Source organism: Aedes aegypti, chromosome 3 (genome assembly GCF_002204515.2).
Source record: "Aedes aegypti strain LVP_AGWG chromosome 3, AaegL5.0 Primary Assembly, whole genome shotgun sequence".
NCBI lineage: Eukaryota > Metazoa > Arthropoda > Insecta > Diptera > Culicidae > Aedes > Aedes aegypti.
In genome coordinates this window covers 338,192,299-338,207,581 of record NC_035109.1, presented here as the reverse complement: position 1 = coordinate 338,207,581, position 15,283 = coordinate 338,192,299, and the positions used below count along the sequence as shown (strand labels likewise).

Below are 15,283 nucleotides of genomic sequence, written 5' to 3'. Positions count from 1 at the left end.
CACAGCACCCAGGACGGTAACATCGTTTGGACAGCCACCCACCCCCTCCAGCGTTATGAAATATGTGAATGGGCCCTGATAATGTGCCCTTTTCTAATATTTGTTCCGATTTTGACAGGCCCATGACAACCATATATCGATACACAGTGTTCTTCGTAGCCAGGATTTCCCGGGCGATAAGTGAATATCGCCCACTGTCAGTTGTAAGAACTGTGAAAATAAAGACCATTGTTTTGTTTAATTGTTTGCTATGGCTTGATTATCAATTTTTGATATTGTTAAATTAGCTAATGTGCCAAAATGTTGAAGCACATTAAACATTTCGATGGTTTTGGAAGGAGAGCAAACATTAAAAGGCATCCTGCAAGCCTCCAAGCAAGCAATCAGTGATTTTATTGCGAAACTTGCTCGATTATGGATCATGAACATCAAACAAAACTTCGCATTCTGATTGCACTCTCGATTCAAATTACCCGAAAATGAGTAAACACATGGAGATGTTGACTACGCTAAAAGTCGTCCCGTGCCATGGGCCTGGATTTTGAGATCCATCTTCCATCACCTTTTGGCCGTTACTTCTGTTACGTTTTGGCCATTCTCCTGAGTTCGACCCTGGATAGACATTTTGAGCTCCTCTTCTCACTGACAGCGTAAATTTATTTACAAAGTTTTGTCGTGTCGGCTTTTCCGCAACACAATTTTTCAATACAAATTGTGAAATAAATCGTAAGAAAACGGTGATTAATCTTGCAGTTTGTGCATTTTTCGTAGTTCTCAGCAGGGACACATTGAAACATGACTGCTTTCGAAGGTAATATTATCGTATTTCTTTTCCCTGAAAAGTTTTATAACGGCGTTCGACCTCTGCAGAATTTGGCGTCATGCCGGAGATCGGCAAAGCGATCGACGAAATGGAGTGGATGCTTCCAACGGACGTCCAAGCGGAGGCCATTCCGCTGATCCTGGGCGGGGGCGATGTGCTGATGGCTGCCGAGACCGGCAGTGGCAAAACCGGTGCGTTCTGTTTGCCGATTCTGCAGATCGTGTGGGAAACGCTGCGTGACATCCGAGAGGGAAAGGCCGGGAAGGCGGTTGGCAATATGGGAAAACCGTGGACACTGTCGTTTACGGATCGTGGTAATGCGATGGCCGTCACGCCGGACGGGTTGCGATGCCAGTCACGGGAATTCAAGGAATGGCACGGATGTCGAGCGACCACTGGCGTGCGCGGAAAGGGCAAGTACTACTACGAGGCCACAGTTACGGACGAGGGTCTGTGCCGTGTGGGATGGAGCACTGAGATAGCCAATCTGGACCTGGGAACGGACAAGTTTGGATTCGGATTTGGCGGCACGGGAAAGAAGTCCAATTGCAAGCAGTTCGACAGCTATGGTGAGGCGTTCGGGAAAATGGACGTAATTGGGTGCATGTTGGATTTGGACCGTGGAGAGGTCAGTTTCACGAAGAATGGCACTTCGCTGGGCTTGGCGTTCAAGATCAACGATGCCAAAATTAGAGAGTCTAGCTTTTTCCCAGCTGTGGTGTTGAAAAATGCTGAAATGTCGTTCAACTTTGGCGAAACCGATTTCAAGTATGCCATTCCGGATGGGTTCGTGGCTGTTTGCAAAGTTCCCCATGATTATCTGGCGGTCAATCCGAATACAGGAAGCGAAGCTGCAGTTGATTCCAAACCCAAGCCCAATGCTCCACAGGCAATTGTAATTGAACCCTCTCGAGAGTTGGCCGAACAAACGTTCAATCAGATTCAGAAGTTCAAGAAATACCTGAAAGATCCTGAGGTCCAAGAGTTGTTATTGATCGGAGGAGTTAACATCAAGGATCAGATGGAAGTTTTGCAGCGAGGTGTCGATATCATTGTCGGAACTCCCGGTCGTCTGGAGGATTTGATCGGCAATGGCTACGTGCTGCTGAGCGGTTGTCGATTCTTTGTTCTGGACGAAGCTGACGGTTTGCTCAAGCAAGGCTATACGGAGCTCATCGAACGTTTGCATAAACAGATTCCCAAAATTACGGCGGACGGTCGTCGCCTCCAAATGGTCGTTTGCAGTGCTACTTTGCACTCGTTCGAAGTCAAGAAACTCGCCGAAAAGCTGATGCATTTCCCGACTTGGGTCGATCTAAAAGGTGAGGATGCCGTCCCGGAAACAGTCCATCACGTTGTCTGCATGGTCGATCCCCAGAAGGACAACAGCTGGCAATCGTTGCGCTCTCACATTCAAACCGACGGTGTGCACGCCCGGGACAACGTCCGACCCGGATCCAACACGGCGGAAACCCTCTCCGAGGCGGTCAAAATGCTCAAGGGCGAGTACACTCTGAATGCCATCAACGAGCACAACATGGACCGGGCAATTATTTTCTGCCGTACCAAGTTGGACTGCGACAACCTGGAGCGCTATTTGCGGCAGGTGGGCGGCAACAAGTACTCGTGCGTTTGTCTGCACGGTGACCGGAAGCCGCAGGAGCGCAAGGCCAACCTGGAGAAGTTCAAGAACAAACAGGTCAAGTTCCTGATCTGCACGGATGTGGCGGCTCGTGGCTTGGACGTTACAGGTGAGTTGGAATTTGTCGTTTTTAGGGATTCCTATAAACCATCCTGCGGCATTTTTGATTTGATACTCTTTCCAGCAATTTATTAAATAGTTTATGTATCTCGAAAATCCAAAACAAAGAGATACAAAAGTTTCTTCAGATATTCTTGGATTTAATAACAAATGTATGAAAGAATCTTCAGAGAAATTCCTACAGACATTCCTAGAGAGGGTGGAGCAATCCTCAAAGAAATTACCAATTGAATTCATTGAAAAGTAATGAACAAAAAACTTGGAGAAAGTGCTAGAATATAATTGAGAATTAAAATGTCTGTAAGAATCTCTAAAAAATAATCTTGGATGAATACCCAAAGAGGTTTTAAGATGTATCTGTGGAAGAGACTCTGGTAGAATTCTCTAGAAAACCTGAACGGAATCATAAAAAAATTCTAGCAAAATAATAGATAGTTGTTCAATTCTCGATAAAGTCCGTAAGGGGTTGTCCATAAATGACGTAGCATTTTGTGGGGGAGGGGGGGCTTCTCGAATTTGTAACGATGTGTGATGAGGGAGGGGTCCCAACTTGTAGACGTAGCATTTTGAATAATTTCGTTATAAAGAGTAGAAAAACTTGACAAACATTTTTTTATCAAACTTCTTTGTTTGAATTTTTAAACTTAAGTTAAAAATTCAAACATTCAAAACATCAATATTAACAAATTCAAAAATGTCTAAGAAATTTATAATTTTCCTGACAATAAAACAGATTTCATGAAGCTTTGAACAGTTATGTGAATTTTTTTATTGTATTTGTGTTCAAACTATTTTATTTATAAATTAACAAATCGAAAGTTTAAAAAGTTAAGTAAAAATCAATGCTTTGTTGACTTGGAAGATTTTGTTTACTAACAAGACATAGAATCAAATGTTTTACTTTATTTCACATTTTTTGTTGGAGCTTTATTTCCCCATTTAGGTAAATATTAACGTTATTATAATAAAACAAGATATTTAAGTGCGTTCAATGTTACAGGAGATCTCCACTCAGTCAACTCAACAATTCGTTTTGATATAGCAATGATCTTGATGGAACTAGATTATCCAGTTCTACAATCTAGATTATCTTCCCAGGACTACCAGAATCCTCTTTTACCATTATTTTCAGGATTAACGTGCATTTCATTTTCTTTTAGGTTGTTCATTACAAATTTATTCCAGTATTATCTTTTTTTCTCCCAAAAAAGATGGTGTACTTGAACTTATTTGTCTTCAATTTGTGTAAGAATATTTCACTATAGGTGACGATGATGAAGTTTAGTTGAAATACTAATAAAGATGATTGTATAAAAATCGGTAATTCAAATATTACAATTGTTATTTTTTCTCTATCTAGCCACTGTTTGCTGGATGGATTTGAATTTAGCGAATAATTACGGAGATACTTAACAAATTAATGTATTTTGTTGATCATATTCACTGAAATCTGTTTCTTTACCACGAAAAATTAAAAAAATCCTCTAATATAATAAAATTTATGTTTAATATATTTTAAAATATGTTGAACCCTTACTCATTGCTGTTAGATTTATAAATCCGAACTTGTTTTAGGTTTTAACATTATCAAAAGTACTACAAATCAAATTTAACCTAAATTTAGCCTTTAATTTGATCTGGGAATAAGTTAGTTTAAACTGTTTTCTAAATGATTTTTGAGCACTACGATATATCAAACTATCATTCGTCAGATTATCCTGACGTTTTGGTCAGTAATTGATATCAAAATTTCAATTTCTGAATATTGATGTTTCGTTAATAAAAAAATTAGGGAGAGAGGGGGGGGGGGGTTTTGCGTGTAATGCTACGTATTTTCCTAGGGGGGAATTCTCAAAACCATACTTAATCGCACCCTCAGAGAAATGTCTACCCGGATTATATTGGATAGATTGGATCGATCCCTATAAACAATTCTAGAAGTATTTTCTGGTTTCTGCTATTTTTCCTTCCTATTTTTCAGGCTGATGGGAAGTATGCACTTCAACAGAAAAGTAATCGCTTATCTCGATGCGTGGAAAATTTTTTGCAAGAAATGCTCAAGAAAAGCTTCGATCGCAGTACGCAGTTGAAAAGAAATGTCAATTCAAATGGAGCTCACCGTGGAAAATTTCTTAACCATTTCTTGCGCAGAAATTTTTGTTTTTCTTGAGCGGGACAGCTAGCTTGAAGTTTTTTTGGGAAGACACTTTTCAATGCCGCTGCCAATACTGAAATCATTAAGATTTTAAATAAAATATGCTAACATCGCGGTATAACTTCCTAAAAATTTCAACTGTTTCACCAGAAATAATTTTTAAGTTTTATGGAAAAAGTTGATCGAATTATGAGGAACATCTAAAGCACTAGTGTCGAAGAATTTTACTCATTTGCGTTTTGGTTTTTAAATTTACATGTGAATTGAAGTGAATTAATTGAGAAAGACCCAAGTTGTAGCCTATCATTTTGTGAGGTCCTTGAAGAGTTTTACAATTTTTGTTGTATCTGGCCAGTGGACCGTGAGCTTTTCTACCAACATGTAATTAGAAGCTACATGGTTTATTTATTTCAACTCTTGATCAAACTTCAATTTATTATATTTGTCCGGTGGTTATTTCAATAATTTTTGATTTATTGAGGTTTTCTTAAGTTCGTGAAACCTTAAATATAAATCAAACTCAAATGTTGAATATACTTGAATGTTTAAAACTTTATTTGTAAGCACCCGGGTGCTTCTTCAAACCGTGTATAACCGTGTGTTCTACAAATAAAACTAATTTGAGTTGATCGATCGGAGGTTTATAATGAGAAAATATAAGCCTAATCAAAATTTGTTGCGAAAGTGCCAAATAAGGTAAACATAAACTCACTAAATTATAGGCTGAATTCTTACACAATCGAAGGTATGAGCTCTTACGCATTCCTGGAAAGGATTTGTGCAGAACCCTGTGTTCTCACAAAATTAGGCAGATTTATAACAGAATCTTAAGAAAAAATCCATAAAATCATAGCCAAGATACCACCTAATCCGGAACACTATTCTCAAAACATCCGCTGGCAGAGTTTACACATTATTCTAGATGGATTTCTGACAGAATACCTATTGAAACATATTCTTGTAACCTAAGAAAACATTTTCATAGCTTCCTGAACAGGATATTAATATAAATCGTTGGCGTTATTCTCACATAATCCTGCATTGGATTCTCACAAAATCGTGGACGAGATTTCCACAAAATTCGAGACAGTATCCTGGGAAACATTTTGAAGGGATTTTTTAAAATCCTAGGCTTCATTCTCAAAGTGCAGGTTTTGAACCTTTTTTTAGTCCATAGAAAAAATAATAATAAAAAATGAATTATAGGAAAGTTATATAATTGAACAGCTCGCAAAAAGGAGCATCTAATCTAAGTTCGTGATTATAGATCGTGGTCTCCCAAACAGTCCAAGAATATTTAACATTTTGTGGGATAATTTAGTAGTTGTACCTAGACTTAATATTCAACGGTTTAATTTTTCTGTTTGTTTGGTTATGTGACCGGTATAATACAAGTGAGACTAAATAACTACCCTGGGCCTTCTTGATCACCACATTTTACATGCCTGTAAGACTTATTGTTAACCCATTAACGCTTCTTCTTCTTCTTGACATTAACGTTCCCACTGGAACAGAGCCTGCTTCTCAGCTTAGTGTTCTTATGAGCACTTCCACAGTTATTAACTGAGAGCTTTCTTTGCCTAAATACGCTCCCAATACGACAATTCGTCCGGTGGGGTGTGCTGCTGTCGTCATGATGATGGTTGACGAGAGCAATGTCAAACTCATTCATGGTTTCAAAACATTCGGAACAAAATATTTATTTTCACCGCTTACTTCACTTATGTATGAAATTGAATGAGAACCAATGGTAGAGAATTCATTTATCTACCTAATGGTATTTTTAGGGGCAGCGGAGAATGTCCCGAAGCGTGTTTTATTCAACCCCCTGAAGAAAGCGCTAGTTCATGAAGCCTGCCACCATCTGTGTGGCGCTAGTGCTGAAGTAAACAAATTTAGGCTTTGCCCTCATCAAACCCCGTGCGGTAGCGACAAATGTCGTATGATAATAGTAGTTTACGGAACAAGTTGCAGAATGATGATTTTTACAGCACGAGTTGTAAGTTTATCCTACGAGGCTCGCCGAGTAGAGTAATTACGACGAGTGCTGTAAAAATCGAGTTCTGCAACGAGTTACGTACAACATTTTTTGCAATTTCGTGGAAAACCACTTGAGGGTATCAGAAATCATATAGGAATGCATTCACCATCATTCTACAATTTCTGAAAAATTGTTGTGTAATGATTCATTACGCAACTCAAAACAGTTGCGTAATGAGAAAGCGTTGCGTAATGAATCATTACAGCACTGGTTTCAGTAAGGTAATGACTATTACCACTCTGCATACTTCAGTGCAGGAAAGTAAGCCGTTTCATGACAGATTGGCGTGATGAAAAACAGCCTATTACGATGAGAAATTGCAAAAAAAACATTATACTATTGATAATCGTTTTTCGTTGTGCCAAATAAAATGTGGCTAAATTATCTAGCAATTACAGAAAAACTGGATATAGTAATACGCACTCAACACCAGATTGATAGGTAAAAGATGGATGTCGCATTCGAAAACGAGTGTGTCTCGTGCCTAAAACGGTATTTTTGGACGAGATGTCAAATCAGCACCTTCTCCAGCACCAAATTTTTGGCTTCATTTCAGTTGTTCGTGGATGACAGCCGTTTCAGTCCTGTGGTTTTATTCAAGCGCAAAAATCGCTCAGGCGAAAGTTCCAATGAAACTAACCTCACATATCCTGGTTTTTCAACCTCAAACTTGTGCTCCTACCAGCCGGATCTCAATTTTTATGAAAGTAGTGCAATAATACAAAAAACAAACGTATGTAGAACATAGAGAATGGATATTCCTACCTTTTCCGCCCAACTGTTTCACTGTGAACCGTCTTATATCAGGAAAATAAAACATTTTTCCCCACAGCGGCATGTGATGGATGCGTGAAAAATCAAATCTCTCATCCACAGGACTGAAACGGCTGTCATCCACGAACAACTGAAATGAAGCCAAAAATTTGGTGCTGGAGAAGGTGCTGATTTGACATCTCGTCCAAAAATACCGTTTTAGGCACGAGACACACTCGTTTTCGAATGCGACATCCATCTTTTACCTATCAATCTGGTGTTGAGTGCGTATTACTATATCCAGTTTTTCTGTAATTGCTAGATAATTTAGCCACATTTTATTTGGCACAACGAAAAACGATTATCAATAGTATAATGTTTTTTTTGCAATTTCTCATCGTAATAGGCTGTTTTTCATCACGCCAATCTGTCATGAAACGGCTTACTTTCCTGCACTGAAGTATGCAGAGTGGTAATAGTCATTACCTTACTGAAACCAGTGCTGTAATGATTCATTACGCAACGCTTTCTCATTACGCAACTGTTTTGAGTTGCGTAATGAATCATTACACAACAATTTTTCAGAAATTGTAGAATGATGGTGAATGCATTCCTATATGATTTCTGATACCCTCAAGTGGTTTTCCACGAAATTGCAAAAAATGTTGTACGTAACTCGTTGCAGAACTCGATTTTTACAGCACTCGTCGTAATTACTCTACTCGGCGAGCCTCGTAGGATAAACTTACAACTCGTGCTGTAAAAATCATCATTCTGCAACTTGTTCCGTAAACTACTATTATCATACGACATTTGTCGCTACCGCACGGGGTTTGATGAGGGCAAAGCCTAAATTTGTTTACTTCAGCACTAGCGCCACACAGATGGTGGCAGGCTTCATGAACTAGCGCTTTCTTCAGGGGGTTGCTCTCATCATCTGACTAGTTGCGCTACCAAAGTATAGATGGCTAACAGTATGTTGCGCGTTTTGCGATTGGAAGCGTATTGCCATTTTCGCATTCGTATATCGTGTGGCAGGCACGATGATAATCTATGCCCATGGAAGTCAAGGAAATTTGTCGGCAGCTCTTGTCGGCATCACCACGCTCGTCTTATGTTATACAACAAGCGTGGTTTCAAAATCAGAGATTCCTGAATGATTGTAGAATGGACCCTGGAAACCAATGCGGATTCTGAAATTCCCGAATGGATCCTGGTTTTCCAGTGTGGATCCTGGTATTTCAGAGTGGATTCTTTGATTTCCTGAATCCTAGGATTTTAGTGTAGATTGTAGCATTTTAATGCGGATCCTGGTATTTCAGCTATGTATGATTCGATTCCCGTGTGGATATTGGAATTGGAGTATAGATCGTGGGATTCCAGTGTGTATTCTGGATTTGCAGTGTGGATCCTAGGATTTCAATAAACATTCCACAAAAAGGAATCGACTCACCGAGTTATCACTAGCGACGGCTGCGGTGGGATTCCTCGCTGGATTACTGTTGGCTTGCTGGTGATTCTGCGCTCCTAGTTGGTCGCGCCAATGGGAGGCAGTAGATCAATCGCTTGCCACACGTGTGATCGAGGATCCACGTGGCAAGGTGTACTCCCGGTTGACCTCCGGGATGGTGGTCACCCAACGTGGCACTTGACGACCACGGCTGTTACTCGAAACGGTGTAGTGGCAGACCGTTTTCTTTGGCGGGTTTTGGATCGCTAGAACTTTCCAACTCGAACGGCAGACAAGCGTCGCTGGTAGGGAAGAAGATAGCCGCAGTTGTTCACGCAACAATTAGTACATGCACGGAGATTATACTGCCGTGAATCGCAAGTCAGTCCCATCTGCATTTTCGTCAAAATTGAGTTCAGTTTTCAACATATCTTCCAATGCTCTTTTAGCTACACTAATGAGATGATATGATTTGTTCGGAAATATTAGAAAAAAACAGCAAGTCAAATTGTTTCATTATGAAAAGTAATTGCATATCAGTCCCACTACAGATTTTCTCACAGTATAACACAAACATAAACCGTTTTTGGATCATCTTTGTATTTTTCTCGGAAAGATACCGTAGTGAAGAGCAAATTGCGAAAGTTTCATAAAGATTTTAACATGTTCCAATTCTCTGGAATTTTTTGAATATTCGTATGGAAAACGATTTTGGAAACTTCACAGCTCATTTTCTCAATGCCTACTTTTTAGAGATGGGACTGACTTGCGGTACACGGCAGTATAGGTTTATTTATTTCTATCATCATGTTATGAATTAATTTATTGGCTTCTAACTTTAATAATGAATTTACAATGGAGCAAAGGCTACACAGATCTTTGAATTCCCGTGTAAATCCGGATTACGGTGTGAATCTTAGTGATCTAGTAGGGCGCTTCAAAATTTAAAAATGTTTGAAAATCCAAACTCCCATATCTTCCTTATTGTGCTCTGCAAGATAAATCCACGTAATGCGATTATCTGAAAATGTCGATATACCGTCGCAGTGATAATAAAAAAAAATACCAAATGTTTCAATTTTAGCAAATTTGAAACATTTGCGTCCATGAAGAACGAAAAAATCCAAGCCTACTTGAATTTTGACGTTGCGTTTGAATTGCGCGCATATCTTCTGCGCGTTACCGCCGCCGCTGGATGCGGATTTAAAATGAGCGCCGCAATACCATCCTTATCATGAGAATAGTGTTCTGTGAAATTTTTAGCTTTCTAGATGCTGAGTACTGGAATGTAAGTATGAACTCATCACCCCATTCTAAAAACTCATTCTTCAAACCTGTGTCGCTGTGTCAATGAGAAAAAGTATGCAGTTTGACAGTTATGTACCCGACATGTTTCTGAGCGAGAACAAAGGGAACTGCAGAGTTTTCTATCTCTCTTGTTCCACAGCACTAGCTTTTTTCGCTTCGCTCGGTGCGGCGGCCTTGTTTCAGCGATTTTCGCATATACCCGTCTCGTCGATCCGGTGCTTTTTTGTCGATAGGTTTCTCTTTCTTGGCGGAAGTCGTTCTAACGTTTTGCCGGCTCGAATTTTGCAAGATCAATTTTTGACAAGCATTTTTTTTTTCAAGCAAAATTCCTTTGCAGCATGATTTGTTTTATAAATTTTGGGTTTGCACACTGAGATTAATTTATCTTAACATAATTAAAATAGAAAACGTAAAAAAGTGTTCCAGTTTAAAAATAGGTATTCCAGCGTGTGTCCTGGGACTTCAATATGGACCCTGCATTGTGGATGCTGGGATTCCAGTGAGGATCCTAGGGTTCCAATTTGGATCCAGGTGTAACATTATGCATCTTGATATTCCAGTATGGATCCTAAGACTGTATAGCTTTGATCGTGGAATTTCAGTTAGGACACACTCCAGTTAGGATTCCACCATGGATCCTGGTATTCTGGTATTGATTCTGAGATTACAGTACAGATGCTGGGATTCCAGTGTGAAATCTGCGATACTTGTGTAATTTCTGGTATTTCAGTGCGGATTCTAGGGTTTCAGTGTGGACTCAGGCATATCAGTGTGGATTCTGGGATTCCAGCTTTTTACGCTAGCTAAAAAACTGAAAGGGGAGAATCAATTTGAAGTTTCTTGCTTACAGATTTTATAGCATGATCTAAGTAAGCTAAGACCTAGAATCGTTGATTCGTTTGTCATTTTTTTTTTTCAATTCGTTTTGCTGTAAGAAATCGCTTAATGAGCCTTTGCATGCTATAAAACCAACACACGGCGCACAGTAAAAGTCATGAGGACAAAAGAATTGATGGCATATACAGAGGCTCAAAGGGAAATCGAATTTTCAATATTTATCAATTATTCTCACAGGGTGGCCACCGAACCGGGAAAAACGGGAAAAGCGGGAAAAAGACGGGAATTTGGATCCACCGGAAAAAAGACGGGAAAAACCGGGAATTTGAGGCGATCACCGGGAAAATCGTTTTGAACGAACATCTTCAAGCAGTAATCTACAAACCAACCTCCAAAATAAGATATAGAAAATAGTTATGATTAATGATATTTTCATGAGGCATCCGCAATTTTTAACCAGTTGCTTTCAAACATTCATGATTCAATTTCTTCTATGCAACACCATATTTCTTAAAAATGTTTCACTCTTTTCTCTCTTAGCAATGCTTCGAAACATTTTTTTTTAATTTTCGTCCTCGGACTGTCAGGGCGATTTTTTGAATTTGTCTCTATATATTTTTGTACTCACGTTTTGAATCGAAGTTGAATTACTTATTGCAGATTGGTTTAGCATTCTTCTGTAATTGCTCAATATCTTATCTCAATACTCAATATCTTAGCTCAATACAACTTATCTGGAAAACAATCCTATTTAAAAATGCTTTTAATATGTCACTAGTGATCTAATCGAGAAAGTTTTGAATAAGGGCTCATTTACGATTTTAATAACGATCAAGCTGTTACAGCTCGTATAAAATGTGTAGAATATTCATACAAAAGGCATTACGAGAGAGTGTGTGGATGTCAAAAATGATCATTTTCGGTGTTATTAAAATTGTGAGCGAGCCCTAGGTAAGTGCTTCTACATGTGTGGCCTTCAGAGGATTAAGAATTGAAATAATTTCAATTACGGTAAAGAACCACTTGGGCATCTTGATGATTTACTTAGACACCTGGGGCTTTTGTTGGCCAAATGTCTGAAATTCAGCATTAAGATGCACTTAAGATGATGAAAAGCCAAAGCCAAGCCTAGAAATTTCAAGAGCACGAGTCTTGAGAATCAAACAGAGCTCTGAGCTGAAATTGTGATCGTTTTACCATTACCAGAATGCAAACAATCCATCAAATCTTCACCGCGAACGGTTATCAGATTCTGTAGATCTTAAAATTTAAACTTGTCTTTTGCTTTTTTATTTTCGACTTTTGCAGTCAGCTATTTTTACTTTTAGGGTAAAGGTATTCAATATCGGCAGATAGAGATATGTTTGCCAAATTAAGTGTAATTGTGGTAACATTGTGCTAAAAGATTATGTAGCCGGCGGGACTTGAACCCACAATTTCCATTCTGTACACGGACGCATTACTACAGCTACGCCACGGTAAACTGTAGTATTTGGCTAATGACCTTTGTAGCATCCCCAAGCCCCACAATCTTACTAGTCCAATATACCACACTTATCCCTCACCATATCTCTGCCATATCTGCCGGCATTGAATACAGTCGGTGTGAGAAAACGCAACACTATTGTACCTACATCCCCATATGATCGCACGGGTTGTCGATTCGGCTGAAGAATAGGTGCGTGGCAGCTGCCGTACACACTGACCAACGACGGCTATGATACATCCGTATCAAAGGGGTTTACTCTTTTTCTGTTTTATTTTCGACTTTTGCAGTTAGCGATTTTTACTTTTAGGGTAAAGGTATTCAATATTAAACTTGTCAATTCAAAGTTTGGCTTAAAGGACATATTGTTGGTAAATATGGGTCAAATAGCATTCATTGATTTTCGATGTACGCGAGACAAATCGATTCAGATGAATACTATAGCCATAGTTTTCGGAATAAGATTCCATATAGATTAGGACAATCTAATAGTCAACTTATTGTTCCAATAGTGAAACTATTGATAAACAATTAAATTACTATGAAAAAAAAAAATTTTTAAACCAGTTTAAAAAAAAATGATGCAGTGTTTTTCATAGAAACGATTTTTGATACAGAAAAACTCAATTAAAGTTGTTCGAAAGAATAGATGGAAAACCGGGAAAATTATGTAAAATATACCGAGAAAACCGGGAAAAAAGCGGGAATTTCAAAATCGAAATTCGGTGGCCACCCTGTTCTCAGAAATAACATGTCGCATGAAAATTTACCGTACCTGAAATATTCACAAACATAACAGGAGCATATTCACCATTGTTACCCGTTTACTATATGTTCACTCTACATTCCAAGCCAAATGGTAAAACAACAGCCCTGTATTAGAAACTGAAGTTACTGTACCAATTATAGTATAATAATGGTTGAAAAGTTTCTTGCTTGAGCTACCATACTTGAACTTAGTCTTACCATAATACCCAACTTGAAGTGTTGATATGCGTTGAAGAGCTTAAATATGAAATGTTGAAAATTTGCTTTTATTACTGATTCGCAACTTATTATGTATATTTCAAACATGTTGATGTTTTGTCACATCGTAGTACAGAAATACTTAACTCAAATATGATACAAAATACTCGATAGATAGAGATACTGATAGATAAATTAAATAACCTTTTCCTTTGCAAGAGCTCAGAATTGAAGAAGGATGTTTATGCAACGTAACAAATTGAAATATTGTGATGGAAATAGAATTTTATCAACATTGTTATAATTTTGAAAATTTCTTTCCACAGAGTCAATGTTTCTAACATGTGGGTAAAATGAACATGTAATGGGGGTAATATGAACATATACTGAAGGTAAAATGAGAACCATTTAAATTAAACGGGTTACGGCATGATTCTCGGCATCTGCTACATGATTAATACATATCACACAGACATTCCGGAATCTATGGAACGTTTATCTGCGACCATTTGGATGGTTGTCGATATCTGGCTTTGTATTTTCAATTTCCGTCTACTTATCATAAATACCTTAAAGATATGATGTGCTACGCAGTTCAATAGATTTTTTTATTATTTAAGTCAAAACCTTAAATTCCACGAGTTACATCATATGAAAAAACGGAGAAGCGTACTTTGTTTTTCCTCTGTCTAATTATAATATATTAATTGAATGGAATAATAATGTTTAAACCCTATTTTTGTTTTCTAATATATTTTTTAAATAAAAAACAGTATTTTTTAATTGAATCATACTGAATTATTATACCGAAGGAATCTCTAGAGGAATCTTCAATAGAGGATTGAAGAATTATTATTGAAGAATCTCTAAAGAAATCTCTAGGAGAATCCCATCATAAAATTCTGACAGAATCCGTGAATTAAATTTCCCTAAAGGAGTTTCCCCGCACATCGCTTGATAATACCTTTGAGTTTTCCTTGAAGATTATTTATGGGAATCGTTTGAGGACTTTATGAGGACTCAACGGTTGTGAAAGGCGCTTTAGAGTTCCTAAGTCCTAGCAAATGTGTTAACTTCTTTATTCAATTTTCCTACAGGACTTCCTTTCATCATCAACGTCACCCTGCCGGACGAGAAGAGCAACTACGTGCACCGAATTGGTCGCGTTGGTCGTGCTGAGCGCATGGGATTGGCCATTTCGCTGGTTTCGACCGTCCCCGAGAAGGTCTGGTACCATGGACAGTGGTGCGCCTCGCGAGGCAAAAATTGCTGGAACACCAATCTGACCGATGTGAAAGGTTGTTGCATGTGGTACGACGAGAAAATGTACCTAGCGGAAATCGAAGACCATCTGAACGTGACCATCCAACAAATCGACAAGAACCTCAAGGTTCCGATGAACGATTTCGACGGCAAGGTGGTCTACGGTGAGAAACGACTGAATACCGGCACCGGGTACAAGGATCACGTGGAACAGTTGACGCCGGTCGTCAAGGAGCTGGCCAAACTGGAACGCGAGGCGCAGAATCTTTTCCTCAAGCGAATGACGGTACAGTAAGATCGTTTAAGGTAAGGTAATCTTTCTACGCTATTTCCTAATCTGTCTAATCGTAATATATAATGGCAAGTAACATATGCGAAGCCAAACTGACAAATCATTGATAGAAATGTGAGAAATCCTCTAGCGTAAAGTGCCGTAATT

General features: G+C 38.7%; 1 protein-coding gene across 1 annotated transcript; it reads left to right on the top strand.

Annotated features, from left to right (window-relative positions):
* Nucleotides 1–619: 619 nt before the first annotated feature.
* On the top strand, nt 620–15,222 carry LOC5574815 (ATP-dependent RNA helicase Ddx1). The gene is made up of 3 exons (XM_001655325.2): nt 620–811; nt 871–2,574; nt 14,679–15,222. Exons 1-3 carry the CDS (start codon nt 796–798, stop codon nt 15,137–15,139), a joined length of 2,181 nt encoding a protein of 726 aa, XP_001655375.2. The 5' UTR covers nt 620–795; the 3' UTR covers nt 15,140–15,222.
* The last annotated feature ends 61 nt before the right edge of the window (nt 15,223–15,283 follow it).

What these genes read in the sequence shown, in the direction of transcription:
- LOC5574815 (XM_001655325.2), top strand. An exon ending in TCGTGGCTTGGACGTTACAG is followed by an intron (nt 2,575 to 14,678) that starts GTGAGTTGGAAT and finishes ATTTTCCTACAG; the next exon opens with GACTTCCTTTCATCATCAAC.